Source organism: Prionailurus viverrinus, chromosome B1 (genome assembly GCF_022837055.1).
Source record: "Prionailurus viverrinus isolate Anna chromosome B1, UM_Priviv_1.0, whole genome shotgun sequence".
NCBI classification, from domain to species: Eukaryota; Metazoa; Chordata; class Mammalia; order Carnivora; family Felidae; genus Prionailurus; species Prionailurus viverrinus.
The window spans coordinates 3,320,443-3,345,890 of NC_062564.1; the positions used below are offsets into that span (position 1 = coordinate 3,320,443).

The window sequence follows — 25,448 nt, forward strand, 5'->3', positions numbered from 1 at the left end:
GAGTTTATCAACTAATATCTAAGTGACATTAGAAACTGATTTTTGTTTTCTATTCCACCTTATTTCTCAAAGGTTTGCAAGTCACGTCAAATGTACACATTGAGTACACCAACACTTCTTGTCTAGAACTCTCTCTAATGCTTCTAGCAAGAGTCTGTCTGGGAATCTTTATATAACCATTCTCCTCTCTTATGCTCAATATGTAATATACCTTCGTCACCATGTGCTTAATCGGGAAACCCCCTTATTTGGAATGTCTCCCAAGGAATCAAATTAAGCCTAATTATACTTAATGGCAATGACTGCTTCTTAATTTGGATGGTAATTCTGCTTAATTGAGATGCCTTCAGGTGTCTAAGTGGTGCTCTAGCAAGAGTATTGGTGTGCACGAGTGCATCAACCTGGAATATCCTGTTTCTTCTCTGAACACTTCACCAAAATAAACGAAGAAAGGCAAAGAATTTACTGAAGCGATATAACACAAGATTCCTGAAATGTAATTTAACTGTTGAGCGTTTACAGTCAACCAAATTTATACAAGATCATTAGAAAAATCTATGTGAATGCACATAAAGGTGAGTTGGGAAAGCAAAACCCCTAAGATGAGAGAACTATGTAAATCCAAATGGCATACGTCCGTTATTCCATTTATCATTTTGCAGTTTGGCCATGTGGAAACATACTCAAAGAGCACACCTCATGCATTTCATCAAACGGAGCCTGCTGGAGTCCGGCAAAACAGGAAAATAAAGGGATCTGAAGTGCCAGAAACAAAATATGAACCTGATGAGAGCCCAAATCTCTTTCTTCAACACTCCGCTCGTGTACATGTGGTAGACAAAACTGGTTTCCCATAATCCTCAGCCCTGCCTTCTGCCTTCCAGATGGTTCCTTCTTCAGGCTCCCTAGGAGCTGGAAGACGGGCATTCGACTCAGGTGAACCTGAAGGGAAATCCACTAGGGACATTCTAGAAAATCCCTTCCACGTTTTAGAAAGACATGGCTCATTTCTTCAGCGAACATGACCTGAGGCGGGGCAGGTATCATCACTGCCCTGGATGGTGGAGCAGAAAAAAGGGGAGACATGCAAATCCTCAACGATGTTCCTGAATTAAATCTGGACTCTCACTGGCTCTCGCCTTTTGTTAGGTGAAATAACGTTTCTTAAACACTTTTTCTCATACCTGCAGCCCCAAACATCCTACTGACACACTGAACAACCTATTATTTCGTTTCCTCATGGCACCCCTCACAGTGATAATGGAACACGTAGCTGCAGAAATAAATGAGTCTGCTAACAAAGAGACCCAATGAAGTGCCCTCACAGTGCAGTAAGACACATGTTCTCCTCCTTCCGTAGGAGCAAAATAGCTGGGAAACCTTTAACAAGTAGTTTACATACCCCGGATCGGGGTTTCTTGTCTGTGGGGTGAAGGGTACACACAATAGGAAGTCTAAGCTTCCTTCTAGATAGAGATTTCAGTTATTCTAGTATGTGAGGGAAAGAAAGAAACTCAGATATATAGGTGCACCTGTAGTATAAAAAATATTCATGATTATTTATATGCAATCTGGAATTAAATGAATTTTGGAATACCGTACGGGCGTTACTCAGATTTACTGAAGATTCACCTTGCAGCCACTGCCTGACCTATCACCACAGCAGGGCTCTCCGGCTCCTTCCATACAAAGGACTTCCACACTTTACAGCTCTTCGCCTGACACTCGGAACTGCAAAACTCCTCTCACTCCTTACAGCGGAGCCCCAGTCCCCCTCCCACCGACACCAGAGAAAAATACGCCATCAGCATGACTCTCTTTGTCTCTATTGGCTTCTCCACATGACATCACGCATATCCCAGATCTCGGCAGCAGAAAACGCACTTGTGAATTCCACATGTGCTGCTATCAGTCATATCCGCTTGAATGAAATACAGCAGGCACCTCGCTCTCATTATGCCCAAAACCAAACTCATTATCTCTTCCCATAAGAAAAAAAAAAAAAAAAAAAAAAAACAACTGGTTCCTGAGGCCCTTTCCCTGATTCAAGGTGGGGAGAATTTATATATTTATATTATTCCAAACTGAACCGATCTGGAGAATAAAAGAAGGTCGTTATTAACAACGGTGCAGGAACCGCAGACGTAGGGTAGGTGCCCCTGGTGGGGCGGGGGGTGCCGGAAGGGGGGCTGGACCACACCGTCATTCTGGTAAGGGCTTCACCATGCCCGCCTAAAGCCATTCTTGATTCCAGCATATTCCATTACATTCAGAGGGACTGTACTGTATCCTTGAGAGTTGCTAACAGAATAGGTCTTAAAAGTTCTTACCACTAGAAAATAAATTGGTAACTATGTGAGATGATGAATGTTAACTGTTTTGCCAAATATACATATATCAAATGATTATATTATACACCCTAATGTTATATGTCAATTATACCTCAACAAAACTGGGGCGGGGGGTGGAGAACATAGACCAACCTTCAGAACCAGGAGGAGGCAACCAAATGAGGAAAACTCCCCTTCTGTTTGAGTCCTAGACTTTTTCCCACTAACTGTGGATATATGTACTCAGGAGGCAACGTGAGCCTTTCTATTCAAACAGCAAAGTGCAAGGGCGCCCCACATTCACAGGGCTGTGGGTCTTGAACACTGTCTGAGTCAGAGCACTGACAGCATCGGCGACGCCGAGGGGACGGGGGAGGCCTTACCTTGTCCGGGTCAGTTGTGGTAATGACCCACACACAGTGAGCGTTGTCTTCATACTGAACTGGGTAATTAGGGGAGGTGATGATGCCGCTGGGTCCACGCAGATTTGATCCACATGTTCTAGCTAGAAATACACAGACATGGTGTTACTTTCTTCAGCATTTTATGTGTGTGGTGAAGACAGACTAGGCACGTGAAACATCAGATTAGTTATTCACTGATTATGATAAAAAGTGGTTCAAGAACTCAAGTGGGCAAGTGCAGTGTGCTCAGCCATGGGGATCCTTGTCTGACTTCGGCAACGTCCAGCCCGAGCTCTTTATGAAATTTTCCAAGGCGTTACCATTCACGAGTTACAAGAGTGACCTTGTCGCTGATAGCGCCACGGATGATGCCAAATCAGATCAAATCAGCCCACCCCAAATCCCAGTCTGACTCAGAGACAGTCTGTACATACCTCTGGCTGCACACGGACGCAGTAAGATAGAGCGGAAAGTGCAGTGCAGGGGAGCTCCAGAGATCCTCCCTGCCGCCCCCACCACACCCCACGCAGTAGGACAACTTCGTCCTTTCCACTCTAAATGCGGATGGTACCACAGGTCATCTCCAAAGTCTCTTCCAAGCTTTAGACTCTACTCTACAATCAACTATACAAATTTCCTTACAGCATAGGGCAAGCAGGAGATTAAAATGTAGTTGACAGGGGCGCCTGGGTGGCACAGTCGGTTAAGCGTCCGACTTCAGCCAGGTCACGATCTCGCGGTCCGGGAGTTCGAGCCCCGCGTCGGGCTCTGGGCTGATGGCTCGGAGCCTGGAGCCTGTTTCCGATTCTGTGTCTCCCTCTCTCTCTGCCCCTCCCCCGTTCATGCTCTGTCTCTCTCTGTCCCAAAAATAAATAAACGTTGAAAAAAATAAATAAATAAAATAAAATGTAGTTGACAATTTAAAGAAAGAAAACAGAAATGGTGGCTCTAGAAGGGGAAAGAAACGACCTTACGTTGAAAGACCCACCCAGCAAACTACAGAAATGACATAACCTAACAGATATTACTGAGGTTTTAATATAAAAAACTATTTCAGGGGTTGCCTGGATGGACTCAGTTAGTGAAGCGTCTGACTCCTGATTTTGGCTCAGGTCATGATCTCACAATTTTGTGAGTTTGAGCCCTGCGTTGGGCTGACAGCGTGGAGCCTGCTTGGGATTCTCTCTCTCCCTCTCTCTCTCTGCCCCTCTTCCGTGTTCTCCTTCTGCCTCTGTCTCTACCCCAGTCCTACTCAGGTTCATTCTCTCTCTCTCTCTCAAAATAAATAAATAAACATTAAAAATTTTAAAAATATATCTATTTCAACTGACTTCCATTTTAAGAAAGGAGTTTTTTTAAAAAATTGGCACATAATTTTTAGAAATCAAATGTGGGCTTGAAATGCAATCCAGTCTTAACATAATAATATAAACTGGGCGGGGGGGGGGGGGCGGGCGTCGCCTGAGTGGCTCAGTCGGTTGAGCGTCCAAATTCGGCTCAGGTCATGATCTCACATGAGTCTGAGTCCCACATCAGGCTCACTGGTACCAGCTCTGAGCCCACTTCAGATCCTCTGTTCCTCTCTCTCTTTGCCTCTACCCCCATCATCTCTTAAAAAGAAGCAAACATTAAAAAAGTAAACTGGGTTTGCAAAAAAGAGCAGAGAAACTAATTTCACAAGAAACAATGTAAGGGAAGCGCGAGTTCATTTTCCGACGGTTTCATGTCACACAAACCAACTAAACTGTCACCCAATAAAAGACTAATCCTAGCCATGACCCGTCTTGCCTTTGTTCTTTTTCTTGGCTGAGCACCCGCTCCAGATCCGGCATTATTCTGGGAGACACAGTCACAGAATTAACTGGGCAGGATTCTGACTTCCAAGGGCCATCTTACAGTGGACAAGTCAGGGGAAACCATGCAACTGAGCTGTTCCTAACTGCCCCCAGGAATATATACTCCTTGTCCATTTATATGGACGTAACAATAACAAAATTCATACCTATTCCCAATAATAGTTCTTTATTGTAATGATTCGTTTACAGATCTATCTGTCCTACAAGGCCGTGAATTTCTTTACCTTGGGAGGGCATCCTTCCCTTACCATCAGCACCACAGCCAGTGTCTATAGCTGCTGACATATAAAAATGTGGTGAGAGTAGACAACTCTTCAGTCGTTCAATACTTACTATGAAAATAATTAGCTAAGAATTAATCTACTATACGGTGATTAACAAACACACAGGGAAATCAATGTTTAAAATATTGGCATTAACTCTGAAAATGGACAAGATTTCTTAAAAAAAGATCCATAAAAGATGATCTGGTTTTCAAAATCCAGTAGGTCCTCCAATGGAGAGCTAACTGCACACAAACACACCCACCTCTATACACAACAGAATCTATTTTTAGGAACATGTTCTCAGAAAGGACCGTGAGCTTCAGGTGCAAAAGTTTCCTAAAGCGCCCTGTTAGCAGTATTCATGAGAAAATCTTAGAAGAAAAGTTGTCATCAATACATTTTGATTTACAATGCCTTTGGGTTACGGGCTCGGTCTTTGTTAAATTTCACACTGAAAAGCTGCTATGAGCGTGACGTCACATTGCACGATAAATATTTTTTGACTTACTTTTGAATTAGTATCGCCAAAGTGCCGTTCTAAGTATATCAAACTTCAAAAAAACATCAGAAGAGTGAAGGAGTGCGGTCGGGGACTAATTGCCACATTCCCACCGACAGTTTGCGCCCACCCAGTCATTAGCCCCAGCTGTCACTCTGCTGGAAAGGTCACCAAATCTGACAGTCCATCAACGGCCTTATGTCCCACGTGTCTGCTTTGAAGCTTGACCCTTAACTTGACTTATTCAAATTGCCTAGCAGCTCTCCGTGCAATTCATCTTACCCGTTGCTGGGGGAAATAGGACTTTTAGTGATTATATATTTTAGTGAGATAACTATTAGCAAAATATTTATAGGAAAGCAGTACATTTCTCACATTTTCATGCCTATTTAGGACTGTGTTTCACATAGAGTTATGAATCCAGTCTCTTCGGGGATCTTTTTCATCAGAAATTGTCAAGTTAATTCACAAAATAATTTTTTTCTTTTTGTCGTAGAAATATATCTCTATTTTTGCAATACATTTTTCTAATCCATTACTTTCAACTATTTTTTTACCCATTCTTTCAATCAAGCCATTAACATAATCAGCAGAAAAGAAATATGTGGACGATTCGGGATGGGGATTTTTCTCTGTTTTAACCACTATATTACTTCAATAATTAGAACAATTCCTAGCATTTGATAATTCCCCCCCACCCCGAATACTTGTTGTAGTTTTTAAACAAGTGTAATGACCTTAAATAATATGATCTAGTTATAATTATTTAATTATAATCCTCTCCTTTGGAAACTGTGAAAAACTTCAGTCAGGACCTCAGTCTTTGCTCTTCCAACTCTTCCCCATCCTTATCATCAGCTTCTTCACCAAGCGATGGTACCACCATCTTCACACCAATGAGGAGTCACTGGGTGCGGCTTTCTGTATCAACGTTCTTCTACGAATCCCAGATAATCCCAGACTTTCTACTGGTGACCACTCGAAGTTCAACCGTTTACGTGCAGAATCTTCACAGAATAATACTAATGTGTTCTGAGCTGCCATGATTTCTGGGTCTTATTATCCAGGCGCTTGTGGTGTTTGCCGTGAGGTCTGGATGTGATCTTCTGAATCTCCCGCAGGCAGAGTCCGTCACCTGGGGCATTCTTTCCGTTCTGTGGTTCTGGGGCAGGCTTATAGGAAACGGCCAGATCCCTAGATTTTAAGTTTGTTTGTTTGTTCATTTACTTATTTTGAGAGAGAGAGAGAGCAAGCGAGCAGGGGAGGGGCAGACAGAGAGAGAGAATCCCAAACAGGCTCTGAGCTGTCAGCACAGAGCCCGACGCAGGGCCTGAACTCACAAACTGTGAGATCATGACCCGAGCCGAAACCGAAGAGTCAGAGCCCCCAGGAGCACCTAAAACCCTGAATTTTAGAGCAAAGCCTCCCCGCCCGCCGTGTCACATTCCGCGCCTTCCTCCTCGTCAGCCTCAAGCATCTGAACGCGACTTTCCTTCATATCTGCCGCATCTCTAATTTCTGTTAGAAACCTAATCTTGGGGAAGAAGGAGAAGAGCTAAGGAACACAGGGCAGCCCGAGGGACGAGAGAGGGACCAGGACTAAGAGCTCCACTGACATGCGTCTGACGGTTGAGCATCATTCGGCACAGAGCCACGAGGACAGTCAGTCAGTGCATGTCTGGCCCTGGCCACCCACCCGAGGTCAGGTTGGGCAAGAACACGCGGGAGGGGCCAGCCTGCGGGGCAGGAAGGGAGAACGGGAGCTGAGGGAGCTGGCAGTGCACGCAGAGCCTTCGAGAGGAACGGGTTGGCGGCACTGTGTCTGCAAAGTGCACCTGTGCTGCTTTTCCGGCGGCTTCTGTGCTATGCCTGAATAGGAACTCAACCACTGCTGTGGAGATTCATAAAGCCATGCTATTATCTGACATGGAAGGCTGGAGCCCTGAAGGTCTGTCGCCTTGCCTGTCTCTTTCCACCCCGGACTCTTTGCTGGTTCCTCACTGCACCCCAGGCATGGGCCGCGGACCTTCTCGGACAAGCACAAACCTGCTAGCTTAGCAAACCTGATCTAATTATGAGTAAGCAATTGCACAGTGTCCTTGGGCGGGGGGGGGGGGGGGGGGGGGGAGGTCTTCCTCCAACAGCTGCTTCTGTACCGAACAGGCATTCAATTAGTCAACAAAGTATTTAATTGGCCAACGTAATTAAGTAATGACACTACAGTCATGTCAAGCAGGTTTTATAGCAACATTTAAATATATTCCCATAACGGAAATGTACACGTGCGTGTTTCTATAAATCAGAGTTGAATACCCCTTCCTACTCCTGCTAAGTGCTCTCCCTTGTCAAGATCTTCCTGGAAATACAACATCCAATATAAAGTAATACACACTTAAATGATCAATAATGCTTAATAAGTGGTCTTTGGTAATAACTGTGACCTAACGTACAGCTAGTATTACCCGTGGCAGTATTCTAAACTCGTGAGCTCAAATTTTACTTACATGTTTTACATTTTTAAAATTAAATAAGAATTCACAAAATGGTAGTTGAAAATGTATCAAAAGGGAAAGTAGATAGGGAGAAAAAAACTGATTTTGAAAGCAAATATATGCCATTTATCTATTTAATCAATGAATATTAAGTACAAAACATATTCATTTCACATAATCTGTCTTATGTAATATGAAGTAATCATGTGTCTGTCTGTGTAAATTCAGTTCCAGGAATCTGTATTGTTCTATAGTAACTATTGAATTAATCACATTAACTGGAGAGGAATATTCTAGTTGACTACATTTAAATTAAGAGGCTACTTGGACTCACATCTGAAGAATGTTTCAAACAATTTAATAACATATTTGATAGTCTGTTTCTTGTATGTCTTTAGGAGAAAGCATTCTGATCCATCAAAGCTTTCATGTTTCATCCAGATTGTCAACCAAAGTGGAAAAAAGTGTGTTGTAGAGGTTAAGAGTCACTTTTCTTAACCGCAGCTGAGTTCCAAGACTAGTTAATGCAGTGACTGGACATCGAATGTTGATTTAACTCGTTTCACACCCTCCGTTTGTTCAATGAGTATACTAATCATAACTTCATCTGTGATTGCTGTAAGGATTGAAGGAGGAGAGCAAGGAAGGCACTTAGCACGTCACAGACTATGTCTAACAGAAATACACGAAGCATGCTTATCGTGAGCTGGGCAAGGTGTTAGGCACGGATGCTTCTGCAGAGACAGAACAACACCAAGATCCTTGGCTTCCGCGGGAAATTAACACATAAACACAGGCCACCTAATCTAATGTGTGGAGGACACAGAAGCTTTCTAGAAAGGTCTGAGTAAGGGTTCGAGGTGTATCAGGAAAGGACTTCCTCGGGAAGATGGTGGTCATGGAAGGATTTTGGAGGAGATGACAGTTGAACAAAGGTGAAGGCTGGACAGCCACGTGGACACCTGGGGGAAAGCGTCCCAGGTAGAAGGACAATACAGGAGAGGAAGCTACGTCAGAAACGTCCGCATCACGTTCTAGGAACATGATTAGCACCAAGTTAACATTAGCATTCAAGTCATTTTGTGTCAACAGAATTTGGGAGCAATATAAAAATACAGTTTTACTATTTCCAATAACCTAATTAAAAAGAGAGAAAAATGTATTTTTCAACCAAGTGGTCTTCAGCTAGAAAGTTTACAACTTTGGAATTCTAGAAGCAACAGGATAAATTTTTCCTAATTCACTGGAATTAAATTAAAAGTCAGAAGTCTGTTATGTCTCTTTAAATCCAGAGATCACAGCTACCTGGTATAATAATCAGTATACAAAATATAACCTTAAAATTGACTTAAAATTTAATCCGGTAGAATGAAGAGTCCGCGGTCAGGTAAGTGGCCTTTTGACTACTATTTACAAGGTCATTTCTGCATGGACAGAAAATATGGGTAATAAAGAATAAGCTATAAAAAGTTCTTGGTAAATGACAACTTAATAAGTTGAAGGTAATTCTTAGCTAACCTAATCTAGAGACCCAAGGTAAGAGCTTTATTCAATGACCCCTGGTGGCTCTAAATGGTTCCATGTAACCACAGTTACAAATGCAAATAATACTTCACTTTCCTTTTGTGCTCTTTCAACTCAGTGAGCAACTAAAAATATTAATTCCACAGATCAGAGTGCATTAACATTAAAGGAAGTTCTCTCTACTAAGCCCCAGTAAATGTTGACAGAATGAAATGCCAGCTGAAACGTTTTACTTAAAAACTAAAATTATGTCTTCTTCCTTAGTTTGTTTGTTTGCTTACTTTAAAAATCTACTGCCAGAGATACTTTACATAGTTTTAAATAGTTGGTAAGATTTTACCCTGTGAAAAATCGTAATAGTTGTTTTCGTATGAAGTAAGCATGAAGTGAATGAAGTAAGCATCATTTCAAACAAAATCACTTGCATAATCACCAAGCTGTGATGACCATTTGTCTACTCGGTAATAGGAGGAAAAGGTAATGTTCCCCCCATCCTCAAAGCTAATTAGCTAATGTAAGCACTGGCTAACGATACCAGTGTCCAGATGTGAAAGATCGTTTCTGACTCACTGCAATTTATCAAACACTTCTATCAGATATTCCTTCTGTAGAGAAGGCACGATAATTACTTAAGAGTTAGAGACCCTTGGGGCGCCTGGGTGGCGCAGTCGGTTAAGCGTCCGACTTCAGCCAGGTCACGATCTCGCGGTCCGTCAGTTCGAGCCCCGCGTCAGGCTCTGGGCTGATGGCTCAGAGCCTGGAGCCTGTTTCCGATTCTGTGTCTCCCTCTCTCTCTGCCCCTCCCCCGTTCATGCTCTGTCTCTCTCTGTCCCAAAAATAAATAAACGTTGAAAAAAAAAAAATTTAAAAAAAAAAAAAGAGTTAGAGACCCTTCATGAAGATGAGAACCTTGAGAACCAGTCCTTAATTCACCGATCTGAAATCTCATAATGCGTGCAAAGCTCAGACCAGGGGCGGTTTACTGTGTTTGATAGATGGTTCAATTTAGAATATCCTGGCCGAGATGATCCGTATAAGAGATCCTTTAAAGCCTCAGAATGAGTCAGGAAAACCCAAACCATGATGTTCTCTTCTTACATATTATTTATTATGGTGATCGTGCAGATGGGAAAATGAATTCAGAAAACTGCTCTAGACGTTTGGGACCCATCAACAGCTAAGTACCAACAGTCCATTTTGGGTAGCATTTGAAATGCCATTAAGTTTCATGGTAACCATTCCCCCCTACATTTTAGATATCTCAAGCTATCTTTTTACAGAAATTGTCATTAAATCTCAACTTTATTATTTTTTTAAATCTCCACTTCATTTTTTTTTCAGCTCTTCTGCAATTGATGAACCTGTCAGGAGAAGCAGGTAGAGGCACTATTTAAAGGAAGGAATGCTAATAGACTGAAAGACTCGGGGTTCCTAAATACTTCCAACCTGAGAAACTTACAACACTTTTTAAATGTTTATTTTGAGAGAGAGAGAGTGCATGCATGTGAGAGAGAGCATGAATCGGGGACAGGCAGACAGCAAGGGAGAGAGAATCTCAAGCAGGCTCTGCTCTGTCAGTGCAAAGCCTGACTCTCATGAACCATGATGTGACCTAAGCCGAGATCAAAAGTCAGATGCTTAACTGACTGAGACACCAGGCACCCCAAAACTTACCAATTAATGGAAGAAAGTATATTCTACAGCAAGGGATGCCACCTGGGACAGTGTATGACTCTGTGAACTCATTTCTTCCCTTCACATCTATGAGGGTGTTGACTGCATCCCACAGTTGGGAGAAAAGCTAGGCCCATGGCCGAGTGAAGTGTCTAGACTTGAGATGTCCACAGTGGGCACTGGCCACACGTGACTACCGAGCAGGTGAGACACGGCTAGTCTGAGCTGAGATGTGCTAGAAGTATAAATACACCTGAATTTCCAAGTCATGGTACAAAAAAATGAGAGAGAGAGAGAGAGAGAAAGAGAGAGAGAGAGAGAAGGTAAATAATCTTCTCATAATCTTTATATTGACTGTATGTTAAGATGATAATATTCGGGGCAGTTGTATTAAATAAAATGTTATTAAATTTAATTCCACCTGTTTCACAGCTGCTTTTTTACCGGCTTTCAATCTGGCTACCAGATATCTTGAAGTACATACATGGCATATATTTCTAGTAGAGAGCACGGATAGAGAATTCCTCCAAACAACGTTCTAAAGGACCAACCTACAGATGCACTAATGTGTTTGGCCCACAGCTGTGTGAGCCACTGACCAGGTCATGCTACCTGGGGACCGCTTGATGTTGTGCAAGACTGTTTTTTTCCAGACTAGAAGAATGGATGTGCCTGCTGGCTTTGAGCAAAGAGGCTTTCCTCTTGTTAGAGGGTTATGTGGCTAGGAGGGGAGTACAGGGTCAAGAAGGAATGCACAGGTTCCTTACTTCACCATGATGCTCACAGATAAGCCGTTTCCAGTCCAGAAACTGGGACGTTCCTCTACACACAGTCCCACCTGTTTTCATCCTTATTGCTTACAGCTACAACTCGGCACTGTATGGAAATGCCAGAGGGTGTGAGAGAAGGCTGAATGATTGCCTCCTCATTTGCCCTCTCACTCACAGAAAGCTGCAGGTGACACAGAAAAGCAACATCAAAATGAAACGAAACAAAAAACAAAACAAAACAAGCAAACAAACACGTAAAAACCATGAACTTATGACACATATCTATTCGGTGACTCATTCTAACTCTCCCTCTTAAGGAAGAACACCCCCCTTGGCAGAGAACGCAATTTCCCTGAATGACTATTTCCCCTTTCTTCCATGGAAATATAAATTTTTGCTACATATTTAGCTGCCTAAACTCAAAACTACGTTTCGAAGTCTCACAGCCAGGTGAGAACACTTGGCTGGGATTTGGCCAATGGGACAGAGCAGGAAGAAAGGCAGGTGATGTTTCCTGAGGAACCTTCCTCAGGTTACAGCTGCTTTGCCTCCACTGCTTCCTCTAACCCCTGGATCTGGTACCTGGGATTTGGATAGCGCCTGGGGGGAGGGCCCGACCACAGAGCTCACAGGGTGAGTCTTGAGGACATTTTCATCCCCAAAACAGAGCTGCCATACCGGTCCCACACTGCCCGACTCCTGATGTCTTCGTGAGACAGAAACCCATTTCCGTCTGGGTGAAGCTCCCCTGGGGTCTGGATGTTTGTCACCTGTTCTTTATCCCCTAATTCTAAATAGCAGATCTCAGATTCTCCTCTTTACAAGATTTCAGGCCTTTCTATTTAAATTGTTTCATGGTTTGCTACTCCAAAATATACTAAAATATAGTTTTCTTTAAAACGTTAAGCTTTTTGGGATGCCTGGGTAGCTCAGTCGGTTAAGCGTCCGACTTCCACTCAGGTCATGATCTCGCGCTCCGTGAACTCAAGCCCCGCGTCAGGCTCTGTGCTGACAGCTCGGAGCCTGGAGCCCGTTTCAGATTCTGTGTCTCCCTCTCTCCCTGCCCCTCCCCCGTTCAGGCTCAGTCTCTCTCTGTCTCAAAAATAAATAAACATTAAAAAAAATTTTAAACGTTAAGCTTTAAAAATATATTATTTGTTATTGTTCCCCGGACACAATGTGTCCTAGTTAAGGTCTACAGACTTGATCTATACATCCTTCACGGAAGTGTCTTCCTAAGAATTATTTCCAGTGGAGGCTCCTGTGTGGCTCAGTTAAACATCAGACTCTTGGGGCGCCTGGGTGGTGCAGTCGGTTAAGCGTCCGACTTCAGCCAGGTCACGATCTCACGGTCCGTGGGTTCGAGTCCCGCGTCAGGCTCTGGGCTGATGGCTCAGAGCCTGGAGCCTGTTTCCGATTCTGTGTCTCCCTCTCTCTTTGCCCCTCCCCCGTTCATGCTCTGTCTCTCTCTGTCCCAAAAATAAATAAAAACGTTGAAAAAAAAATTTAAACATCAGACTCTTATAATTCAGCTCGGGTCATGATCTCAAGATTCGTGGTATCGAGCCCGGCCAGCATGGAGCCTGCTTGAAATCCTCTCTCTCCATCTGTCCCTTCCCTGCTGGCACTCTCATGCTCTTTCTCAACATAAATAGATAAATATTAAGAAATGCTTAAGAATACATGATACAAAATAAAAAAGAATTACTCCCAGCGACGATAGCTCAATACTGCAGAAAGTTAAACGTAATTGGACAAGAACTACAGAATCACTCCCTGAAAACGAAGGGCTGTCTGGTTTAAGCCAACTGTCGGGATCACCAACTGGGAGGGAAGAGCAAGAGAGCTGATCACCCTTTGCTTCTGGGTATGAGAGAGGCGGGCATCAGAGGGGGAGGGGTCTCTCGCAAAGAACAAGTCAGGGGAACTACGTGCCACACAGAGGTCCTGTGCAAGAGCCCTTCCCTGGTAAAACAGCGTTCGGTGAGGCACGAGAATCTGTGGGAACGGGGAGCTGGAAGGCTCCCCGTCCAATGACCTCAAAGTGTGAGCGTTTGGAGGTGGAAGATGGAGAAGGTACCCGACCCGCAGCCTGGATGACAGATAAGCACCTCAGAGGCTGTGATACAAGTCACGTTACAAGTGGGTGTCGGGAGCCTGAGAGTGTTTTGAGCTTAAGATGAGATTCAGGCCCAAAAAAAAAAAAAAAAAAAAAGTTATTAATTTAATGAGTCAAGTAATGTCCTACACACATATTTCCTTAATTTACTCTAAAATATCAATTTAAAATGGATGCATCTTTCCTAGTTTTGCCTAGTTTGGGGTTTAAAATAATGACATATATTTCTGGTACAAAAGAACAAGAAAAACATGAAAGAATAAACGCATTTTTCCCCCTAAGGGAAGCTAAAATAATACCTGTGAATTAGTCCTCATTTATTACCGGGAGTGTCAGACATCACCATCACTTGCTAGGGGCAGGCTTTTGCTCTAATTCCTCGGAAAGCCTGCTGCTGTCTGTTAGGTATTAGATGTACGAAGTAGTCTGTGACAAAGAGCAGGAGGGCAGAGCGTTCGCGTTTCCTTGACCAGAGATTGGGGCTTCTCCAAGAAGCGTGCCCGACTCAGAGGAAAGAACCCCCTGAAAGCGCTGGCAGCCAGTGCACACAGGCTCTCTCTCCCAGGCTGCAGCTCGATGCCCCAGCACTCTACCGCCCACAGGTTCAAGCGCCTCGAATGGCTGCAGGCAAGGGTACAGTACAGGCCATCTTGTAAAGTTGGCGTTCTTAGATAAAGCCAGCAGTGTATTTGGTAATCACTTCACGTCACAGGATGTCACTAGTGTTGCTTAAATTTAGAAAAGAAATGATGAGTCTCTTCACCTCACAAAGGCTATAAGGAGGGATAAGATATCTCTTGTATAAAACTTCCCTTTTTTAAAATTATTTTAATGTTTATTTAGTTGTGAGAGATAGAGAGAGACAGAGCGTGAGCAGGGGAGGGGCGGGGGGGGGGGCACAGAATCCGAAGCAGGCTCCAGGCTCTGAGCTGTCAGCACAGGGCCCGACGTGGGGCTTGAACTGACAAACTGCGAGATCATGACATGAGCCAAAGTCAAATGCTTGACTGACTGAGCCACCCAGGCACCCCTAAAACTTCCCTTTTTATTCCTTGGTCAACTCTACGCTTTTTTCCCCTTCTTTTAAATGTAGCAATTTGCATACATTAGTTTATGGCCAAAATGCAAAAATCAAAACCAAAACAAAACCCTAGTTTCTCTTTGGAGTTTATTAATTTTCCATATTAAAACAACCCGAGCAGTTTTCTGCTGATTTCGCTATGGATTGTAGAATTGTGGTAAGACTGTTCACATACTTCTTAGAAGCGACAAAATCTTATTTGACATCTTTAAAGAAGATAATGATGATGTGCAGCATTATGTTCTGCTATGGCACAGATTAGCTTAAGATAGTTCATCAGTGACAGATTAACCTGGGAGCACACTACTCAAGTCCCTTTACCACTGATACCAGAACCCAAGGATTCAACCTCACTGCCACTGAGCAGAGAATATTTTTAGATTTGCAGGGGTGCACATAAAACTTGCAAAAGGATCTAGTTATGTAACCTATTTTCATCATATGCAAACTGTGTGTATATATAGAGAGAGAAGTACCGGGTAACGCCGAGTACTATGCAAACTGTGTGTATAGATAGATGAGTACCTGGTTACACCAAGTAATATGCAAAGTGTGTGTGTATATATAGAGGAGTACTGGGTAACACTGAGTAATATGCAAACTGTGTGTATATATATAGACGACTACTGGGTAACACCAAGTAATATGTAAACTGTGTGTATACACAGAGGAGTACCGGGAAACACCAAGTAATATGCAAAGTGTGTGTATATATATGTAGACGAGTACTGGGTAACACCAAGTAATACACAAAACGTGTGTATATATAGATGAGTACTGGGTACACCAAGTAATATGCAAACTGTATGTGTGTGTGTGTGTAGATAGATAGATAGATAGATAGATAGACAGATAGATAGATGAGTACTGGGTAACACCGAGTAATATGCAAACTGTGTGTATATATATAGACGACTACTGGGTAACACCAAGTAATATGTAAACTGTGTGTATACACAGAGGAGTACCGGGAAACACCAAGTAATATGCAAAACGTGTGTATATATAGATGAGTACTGGGTAACACCGAGTAATATGCAAACTATGTGTATATATAGATGAGTACCTGGTTACACTGAGTATATGCAAAGTGTGTGTGTATATATAGAGGAGTACTGGGTAAAACGGAGTAATATATAAACTGTGTATATATATATGTAGATGAGTACCAGGTAACACCAAGTGACATGCAAACTGTGTGTGTGTGTGTGTGTGTGTGTGTGTGTGTCTGTATCTATCTATATGCCTATCTATCTACATATATACAGAGAGGGGGGGAGGGGTGGGAGAGACAGAGAGAGAGGGAGGGAGAGGAGTATCAGGTAACACTGAGTAAGTGTGTGTGTGCGCGTTGTGTGAGTGATCAGATTTGTCTCCGTTGTTCCGGAAATTTAAAAACTGCTAATATCTTGCAAATGTTTGCCGCCTCGCAAATTCCAAATAAATATGACGCACTAGGAAAACGTGCATCATCGTCTGCCTTGTCCTGCTTTGTCTGTATTCAGTGGACACAACGCTGCTCGAGATTTCACTCATGTTCACGAAACACACCAGAGTGCGGGAAGACATCCCCGTCATGTGCTCCTTACCTCGGCAAATGGGCCGATGGTCACTCCACGCAGCCAGTGTCTCCGTGACTCTCTGACAGGTTATACTCTTGGATCCCTGGAGCACATAATTATCCTCACAGGAGAACTGGACATTTGCACCAACCCTAAGCAGTTAAAAAAGAGAGAGAAAACAACCCAAATTATTCATGGAAGTCTTCTTCACAAAAATATCAGCACAGTGTTGTCAGCGTATTATGCCCTCCAAACAATATTACACTTCAAGCAATCCCTGAGAGATCATGCTTACATAGAACCCTGTAATTTAGCACAGGACACACAGCACAAGACCTGGGGTCAAATTTCTGTTCTGCCAACTTCACAGCTAAATAAATATATGAACCTTAATTTCTCATCTCTAAAATGAACAAGAGTAACAAAGGCGACCAGACTGCATGCTGTGGTGTAGGTGAGAAAATGTGTAAGAAAGAATTGTGTACTCCAAAAACAAAGTTGGAGTCATTCTTGGTGAATAAATACCCTGAAGAAACAAGGATTGGAAAAGTCCAGGTTAAGAAAACGTCTCAGTGTACAGAAAGACCAATGCTACGTGGTGCCACTTACAAGGTTCTAAAAACACTCAAGGACAGGAACGATGTTACTAAGGGCTTGGGTGAGAGGAATGGGCTGCTATTAATCAACTGGCATCAAGGTTTATTTAATTAAGATGAATATACAACATTGATCATATAGTCGACAGTAATGTGTACTTATAACTGGCTAAGAGGACGGACCTCACGATGAGTGTTTTTATTACAATAAAATAAAATGAAATAATAAAAATAAAATAAAATAAAACAAAACAAAACAAAACAAAACAAAATAAAATAAAATAAAATAAAATAAAATAAAATAAAATAAAACAAAATAAAACAAAATAAAACAAAATAAAACGAAAATTCTCCCAATGAAAGGGAGGGGGAGAAAAATGTCTCAGTAAGGAATCTATGTTACTATCACAAACATTAATTATATTCATAAAGCCAGTGATATGATATTTCGGAAATACACCTTACAGGAAAAAGAAAACCCTTGTTTTAGAAAAAAGCAATCCATCCAGCCTAAAGTTGGACAACAAATTGTTTGGGCTTCAGAGCTGCATCTGAAAAAGGAAGTTCTAAGGTCCTAAGCGTAACAAAATGTTGCACAACAACCATTCAACAAGTGCATAACAAAACGTGCCAGGCACACACTGAGTCTGAACACACCAATGGATTCTGTCCTCTAAGCCTGCTGTCTGGAAGGGAGCTGAGCATAGTATTATTTTCGAATCCGACACGCCTCCTGCTTCAAGAGGAATGTCTACGTATGTTTTCCACTTGACAGACTCTCAGCTTGATGTTGACAAAAATGGGAATGCAAGGGGGTCCCTGGGGAAAAAAGATGAAAGTCTCCCATGCGCACGGACACCGTTAATAACAGATGAGAGACAGAGAAGGAAAATAAACACACATTCTGTTCCTGCTCATTGAAAACTCTCATCTACAGTCTCAGAGTGCATATTACTCAACTGGCATCATACAAGCACCTCCCACACTTCTGTAAAACACTCTGGGGATGGTCACAGATACCTGCAGAAATCATCAACTCAGGGTCAAACCAACTGAAAAATTCTGGATTTAGCAAAATTTAGCATCTTTCTTTTCTAAAGAGGATTCTCAGTATGCTACAATTTATATGCAAAAAATGTATTTTGTTTATGTAAGAGAATGTAAGGTATAAAGATCTTCAAATTTATATATTTCCAGGAAGCCCCTTTTCACCAGTATCCATGGCAACTAAAACTCCCTGGAATTAATTTTGAGAAAACACTGTATCATAGGTACATAACTTGCATTACTTTTGAAAGTAAAAAGTGTAAAAACCAAAATATACACATAATTCTAATTTTCATGGTCAGTCATAACAGCTATACATTTAAAACATGTATATGTAAACATGTTATCTAAAACAGCTATACATTTTGGAGCCATCCGTCCATAATTTCTGCTCATTGGTCTTTGTTCAAACCTCTGGAGCCACACTGAACAAACGAAATAAATCTAAAAATTTTGTTCTGTAAGCAACTATTATTTGTCTGTGTTCAGTTCCATCTTCAGTTCCTTCTGTTTACATAAATCTCATTTTTCGTGTATTTTTTCATTCTTTCAATACATACTAATTGAACATCTACTATGTGCCACTCCACTCTAGGTATCAAGATGCAAAAATTACTAAGAGTTAAAAGTTGAGAAGATCCCCGTCTCATGGAAGTAACAGTCTAGTTAAGGGAAGAAAATACAAATAAGAAATTAACCCAGAAGAATATAAAAGAGTATCATAAGTGCTATGGAGAAAATCAGTCAAATGTTATGATATGACTAACAACACATTAGGGGGAGTTGGGATTTGAGAGTATATCAACATTTTTTTTTTCCAATCCTGTTAAACTAAAATGCTAATGGCTTCTACATTATCACAGGTGTGGTCAAGCATAAAGGAAGGAAAGTGGCATTACTGCTTCCTTTGGCCACCACTATATTTCAACTACAGCAGCCAACCGGTCATTAGTTACGGCAGACGGCATCCCGCTCCATCGAAACCTGCATTGTTCACAGATGCTTTCTCAGACCTCCAATCACTGTTCCTCTAGGTAATCTTAGGAGTCTGTGTTTTGTTTGGACATCAAGAACCTTAGTTGGGGCGCCTGGGTCGCTCAGTCGGCTGGGCGTCCGACTTCGGCTCAGGTCACGATCTCACAGTCCGTGAGTTCGAGCCCCACGTCGGGCTCCGTGCTGTCAGTTGGAAGCCTAAAGCCTGCTTCTGATTCTTCCTCTTTCTCTGCCCCTCCCCCACTCACACTCTGTCTCTCTCTCTCTCTCTCTCTCTCTCTCTCTCTCTCTAGCAAAAAATGAATAAATGTTAAAATTTTTTTAAAAAAAAGAACCTCAGTAATATCAGTGATCTGGCACTATAACATATATTCATCATCCAAAATATGGGCAGAGTTGGTTTTTAGAAGCCATGAAAGTGTCCAACAATAGAACCAGGGTTGACTAAATTATTTCAGATGTATATGAAAAACTCCAATGTCGCACAATAAAGGTGAGCATAAACCCATAGCGATAAAGAGAAAAGCTTGACGCAAAACTGTATGGACTCCAGGTAATAATAATATGTATATCAATACCTATCTATCAGGAAAAATAGGCAAAAACTAGTTTTTGAGTGGTGACATCATCATCAGTACACTTCTGTTTCTATATTCCAATAATTGCATACTTTTGGTTTTAATAATCTATAAGGTAAGCTCTAAACAATCTTTTAAAATCCTGTTAGTAAAAACCTTAGTTTGACTGCCAGTTGGAAAACAGAGCCACCGCTGGGTGAACTTAGTCCCAAGAACTGAAATGAGGTAAACTCTCTGCCTATGATGGATCTGATTGAGACTGAAAAAAATAAAAGCAAACAACGATGACCCAATTTCCCGCCTATTTCAACCTTTTCCTTTGTTTTTATCTTGCACATGAATCAGTTCAACTTACAATCCATGCATACTTTCAACCGCTAATATATAATACACTAAGTTTTCATATGATTTATGATTTGATCATAATTACTACGTCTGCAATTATCTATGTAACATTAGGAAACCAGTTTGTTTTTCTGGACAAGACTTTGAGAAGAAAATTCTAGAAAATAACAGTTATTAATACCTTCCCATTGACAAGCAAATTTAAAACATTTTGATTAAATATGTTGTACAATTTTGGCAATTGCTAGTAGTTGGAAACTGTAAGAAATAAGAGAAAACTGGTTTTGTGTGAGATCAAGATATGTTGTATACAGATAATAAATACCTAACTGGTAAAGTTTAAGTTAAATTTTATGCTACAGTTCTAGTGGCCTAATTTTGTGTTTTAAATAGAACAGGGGAAAATAAATGTTTCACATCTTCGACCACTAGCTTTTCTGAAAACCTCATCCCTTGACTTTTTGAATTCAAACGACATTCCATCTGCCACCATCTCCTTGACTTTACCTACCACAATTTGAAGAGTCTTTTGAAATGAATGAGCTATTTCTAAATGTGGCTTAGTTTTATTTTAAGTTTATTTATTTTTGAAAGAGAGAGAACACAGGCAGTGAGGGGGTGGGCAGAGAGAGAAGGAGACAGAATCTGAAGCAGGCCCCAGGCTCTGAGGTATCCGCACAGAGCCCGACGCGGGGCTCGAACTCACAGACCGTGAGATCATGACCTGAGCCGAAGTTGTACATTTAACCGACTGAGCCACCGAGGTGCCCCAAAATATGGCTTAGTTTTAACATGAACTATTGCTAAATTTCGTTTTCCTAAATAATGGCTCTTTACAAATTTACTTAAAATTGGTGCCATAAGTATTTCTGATTTTAAAAAAATCTGAAAAAAAACAAAACACCTGAAGTGACTTAAATATTAAACCAGAATCCAAAATAAGATATGAATTGATTTAGCTGTGATGTCTAACTATCCATTAATTACCAGAGATATAACAGCCTGGACCATCAAGATAGAAATATCTCCAATCTTTCCTCAACACATACTCGTGGACATCTACTGAATATACTAAAAAAATCAACTTCTCCATTTAGAGTTTTCTAAATCGATATACAGATCAAAATGGATAGAAATAGAAAGATAGGTAGGTAGGCAGACAGATATCGGCCTCTTTGTTTAAAAATACATGCAGTTCAAGCATTACACTTAAAAAGTCATAAATATTTTAGGCACCAAAAGTGGGCCTGTTTTAGAAACATTTTGCATCTCTAGGAAAAAAAAGATAATTATATAATACTGCTTTCACTCTTAAGCAACAGAAAACACAAAGGTTACAGCAAAAAAAAAATTTCTTTAGAACTAAGTTCAAGCTAGGATTTGACATATTTGTCCTCGTAAAATGAACCAGGGTGACACTGGGAAATTTTGCTTCACTGAACTATTTGCTTACAAAGAAGCAGCACCATGGGGCGTGACGATACGTAAAGTGATAAAGGAGGTGTGTGCGTGTTTGCACATGTGTACGTGACTATGCACACCTGTGAGTTTCCTCCCACATCTTACTTACACCCCAAAGTCCTGGGTATTAACATATCACAGGTGCAGTCCACACGTAAGTCACGAAATACGTTAAAAGGAGGTGTGATGGTGTGTTTTCCCTGCTCCTCAAACCCAACTGTAAACGATGAAAACAAAGCAAAACAGAGCTCCAAGGCGAGGCAGTGAAGGAGAATGAGGCGAGCTGTGTTGGCTGTGCACGTGGAGGGCCCTGCTCTCCCACCAGGCCCTGGGCCAGGAAGCCAGTGGGGGGTGAGAAGGTGGAACGCTACAGGACTCTTCCCGGGTTGCGTGAGGAGATCCCAGGGTGATACGGGACTTGTTCTCGTTTTCCAGCTGTGATCCCATAAAGAATTCCGTCTTATGGTACAGCCCCTCCGATTAAAACTATGGCAGCACGGCTAACTTCAGACGGAGGGTGGGGCTCCCGCCATGATGCAGCAGGGGCACCCCCAAGCGCTCACACCCTCACACGCCAGATGCGGCTGACGGTCGGGGAGGCCACAGATCTGGAGGTCATTTCTCAGCCAGGATGAGGACGTGCGCCCTGCGAGAGCCGGAGGGGTGATCACGGTGGGAAGCCGCGTGGCACAGATGAGGAGGGAAAGTCAGGTCTCTTCCCCACCATCGCCTGGACAGCCTTTCCTTAAGCCCCGGCATTTAACACCATAAAGACGGGTGGAAGGGAGGAAGTAACTGACTTTGAACCTAACAGGTTGACATATCACTGAACTTAACTTTAAGGGTGAATACATAAAATTTTCTGACTCACACACAACAGGGATCTGGGGGGGGGGGGGAGGGGGGCGGGGAAGTAATTACGGTATAAATAAAATTACATCTTGTGCATCTGAAACCACGGGCTTGGAATTCAACCTCATAAACACGTTTTTGTTAACTTTGCAAAAAACACAATAATTCTTATCACGTGCAGGTCTCTCCTGGTTCCCCCCATCTCATCTTTCATTCTGCTCGCTCTTCCTCTTTCTCCTTACTGTTTTCTTTGACCATTAAAAATAACTGTTTGCCTCCCAAAATAGAATTTGTTCTTCCAGTGCTTCCTGGAGGAAAATGCTAAAAAGTTTACTTATGTTAAAATGAATTTGAAGGTATTTTCCTACCTTTACAAAGAGATGAGAAATGATACTTGATACATGGAAAGAAATTAGAGGAAAATTGTCAGGAGCAATTCGAATGTCCTTCAACATCTGGAGAATATTTAAACTCAAGTTCCAACCCTATGCAGAAAATCTCCCCGGTGCCTTAAACAGTGCCTGACACATCGTAGGCACTCGACAAGTACATGTTGACCGACTGAATCAAGAAAAGTCATTTTCCTGAGGCTATATATGTAAATTTATAAGTAAAATAGGACTGAGAAATAGTGCCAGCAAAGAAATGTATCTGGTCTTCACCCTTCTGGATCGGCCTTTATTATGCCCTGCCTACACTGGTTCAACAATTGCTGAGTCAACCTTTTGTGCCCCGGGCGCCATGCACGTTAAGGATGTAATGATGTGCTATTGTGGGCAAGAGATACCTCATCAAACAATTATTGAGAAATGAGTTAAATAAACCTACACTACTGTGGGAAAACAACACATTTTGCCTTTAGTGGAAAGGTTACTGCCAGAAAAAGAAAGATCTACAGAATTAATTAGTTATTTATTTATTTTCGAATGAGTGTACGTGTCCTAAATTGAACCCTCCGTACATTCATAGAAGGCCCTGCTGGTTTTAAAGTTGATGGTCTGTCCTGGGAATTGCAAACAGCCAGGTTTGTTCACAGTGGTATTTTCCAATTGCCATCCCAAAGGCCACGGAAGGTGTCACATTCCCTCCTGGCCCCGAATATTTCCTCCATAGACACACGAATTTGGTTTCATGTCCTTCACCCCTTCTGCTTTCTCTCTCTTTGATAAAGAACTTAGTTCTTTCACTGCTCCCTTGTATGTTTCATTTGAGAAACATTAGCCGAAAGCACACAAATCCAGAAGAAGTAAGGCTGGGCAATCGGGCCACCCAGAGAAGGCAGGGACCGAGAGCAGCACTTCCCGGGGGAGTGTTTTCACTAACCCTGAAATCAGACCCTAGCATGGTATATGGAGCTTATACTACCCCTGAAATAAATAGCTGTGGAATGATAGACCAGGAGACAGAGATGTGAGTTCTGATCATCTCACAGGTGTCCATCAAGCCAATGCATCTGAAGGCTGTAGGGGGTCCTGCTGAGGCTTTCCTCAGCAGCATAAGGAAGAAGTCCCCCTCGGCTTCCAACTTGCAGGTACATCTTCGTGATCATTTGCCTCTATTTCAAAATAAGTTGTCTTAGATAAGCTCATGGATTCTCCAGTAGATGAATCCTTCCTCCAGTCAGAAAGGTCCTTTCATACCTAAATGGATGCTCCCATCAACTGAAAGATGTGGCCCTCACACAGGACACTGAGGGCCTACCAGGGCAAGCATGCGAACTAAGCCAGCCACTTGTGCCTAAGAAGCCAGCAAAGTGCAGTTTGCACAGTGACCCAGACAATGCCATCATCAGAGAGACAAATGCACAGACGCTGTGAATATCAGAATGCCTTTTATTACCCTTTTGATTTTCACACATAATGTGTCATTTCTGGGTCATTTTTTTCTTTTTATAGAGACAGTTTTTAGACTCATCTTCTCAAACCTTAAGGCAATTTAGCACTACTAAAAATGCATTACAGAGTAGATGGATCTCTCTAGCCTGAGGAAAGAACAGAAACTAATATTTCGTATCATTTTTAGAGGCTGTATGTTAACAGCAGTGCAACAAAGACCCCTAACAACGATCGGCATAGAAGGCACTTCGAGGGGGTAAGCGATAATAATGCTGTGACACAGGCTTCAAATAACCAGCAGTCTTCACACTGTGACTAGCTTTCAGAGGCACAGCATTTAGAAACACGTGTGAATTCTCCCATGAGGAAATTTAATCTAAATCTTCTGAGTATGTTGTAAGTTCGTGGGGATCTGCCATTCGCCCAACAAGAGGACTTCTCACCTGACAAAGTAGAAACATTAAATCCTCCTTTTCACCACCCACCCAGCTGTTTGCTCAGCGGCGGGAGGTCCTCTCCACTCTCACGAGCAAACGTCCTTCATTAACCCTCCTCTTGTGATCTTGGGGTAACAAGCTTGATAACACCTAGACATTCCAGGAAGCTCAGTGGTACCTGTATATTTACTTCTACACTTGCGTTTGCCCCTGGTTCCTGGTTTCCATTAGCACTGGAATTCCTGCTCACAGGTGTTGCTTCTTTATTATGTTTCCCCAGAACATGATTCGATGGAGGCCACGACTGGGCGATATTTTTGCAGTGGGGAATCAAGTCGGCAACCTGACTTTTGCAGACACACAGATGTTGTTGAAGAAAAGCTACTGGGAGAGCCTCCTAATAATGAGTTTCCTCCCACTTTTTCACACAATCTTTGTGAAAGTACAAGTCCTTTTGAGTGGTTACACCCACATGCACCAGATAGTCCTGTGGTTGTTGACCTTGTTAGCCCAATGAAACCACATGGGCACTTATAACAATCCTAATATTGAGGCGTCTACAGTGATCCAATTCACAACACTGAAAGTGGTTTCCAGGACATGGGGGCAGTGGGGGATGAGAAGTTACTTGTTCGTTTTGGAAGACGGACTAGTTCTGGAGATGGACGGTGGTGATGCGTGAACGATGACGTGAATGTGCTTAACGTCACTGGACTGCACAATTAGA

At 42.2% G+C, this 25,448-nt stretch overlaps 1 protein-coding gene across 1 annotated transcript in view; it reads right to left on the bottom strand.

Annotated features, from left to right (window-relative positions):
- Positions 1 to 25,448, bottom strand: part of CSMD1 (CUB and Sushi multiple domains 1) — a gene marked incomplete at its 5' end in the record, with an annotated part of 688,146 nt that overhangs the window by 552,298 nt on the left and 110,400 nt on the right. The window contains 2 exons of the mRNA XM_047855978.1: positions 2,714 to 2,835; positions 16,605 to 16,729. Of these exons, the coding sequence (XP_047711934.1) occupies positions 2,714 to 2,835; positions 16,605 to 16,729 (247 nt within the window). The remainder of the gene's footprint in view (positions 1 to 2,713; positions 2,836 to 16,604; positions 16,730 to 25,448) is intronic.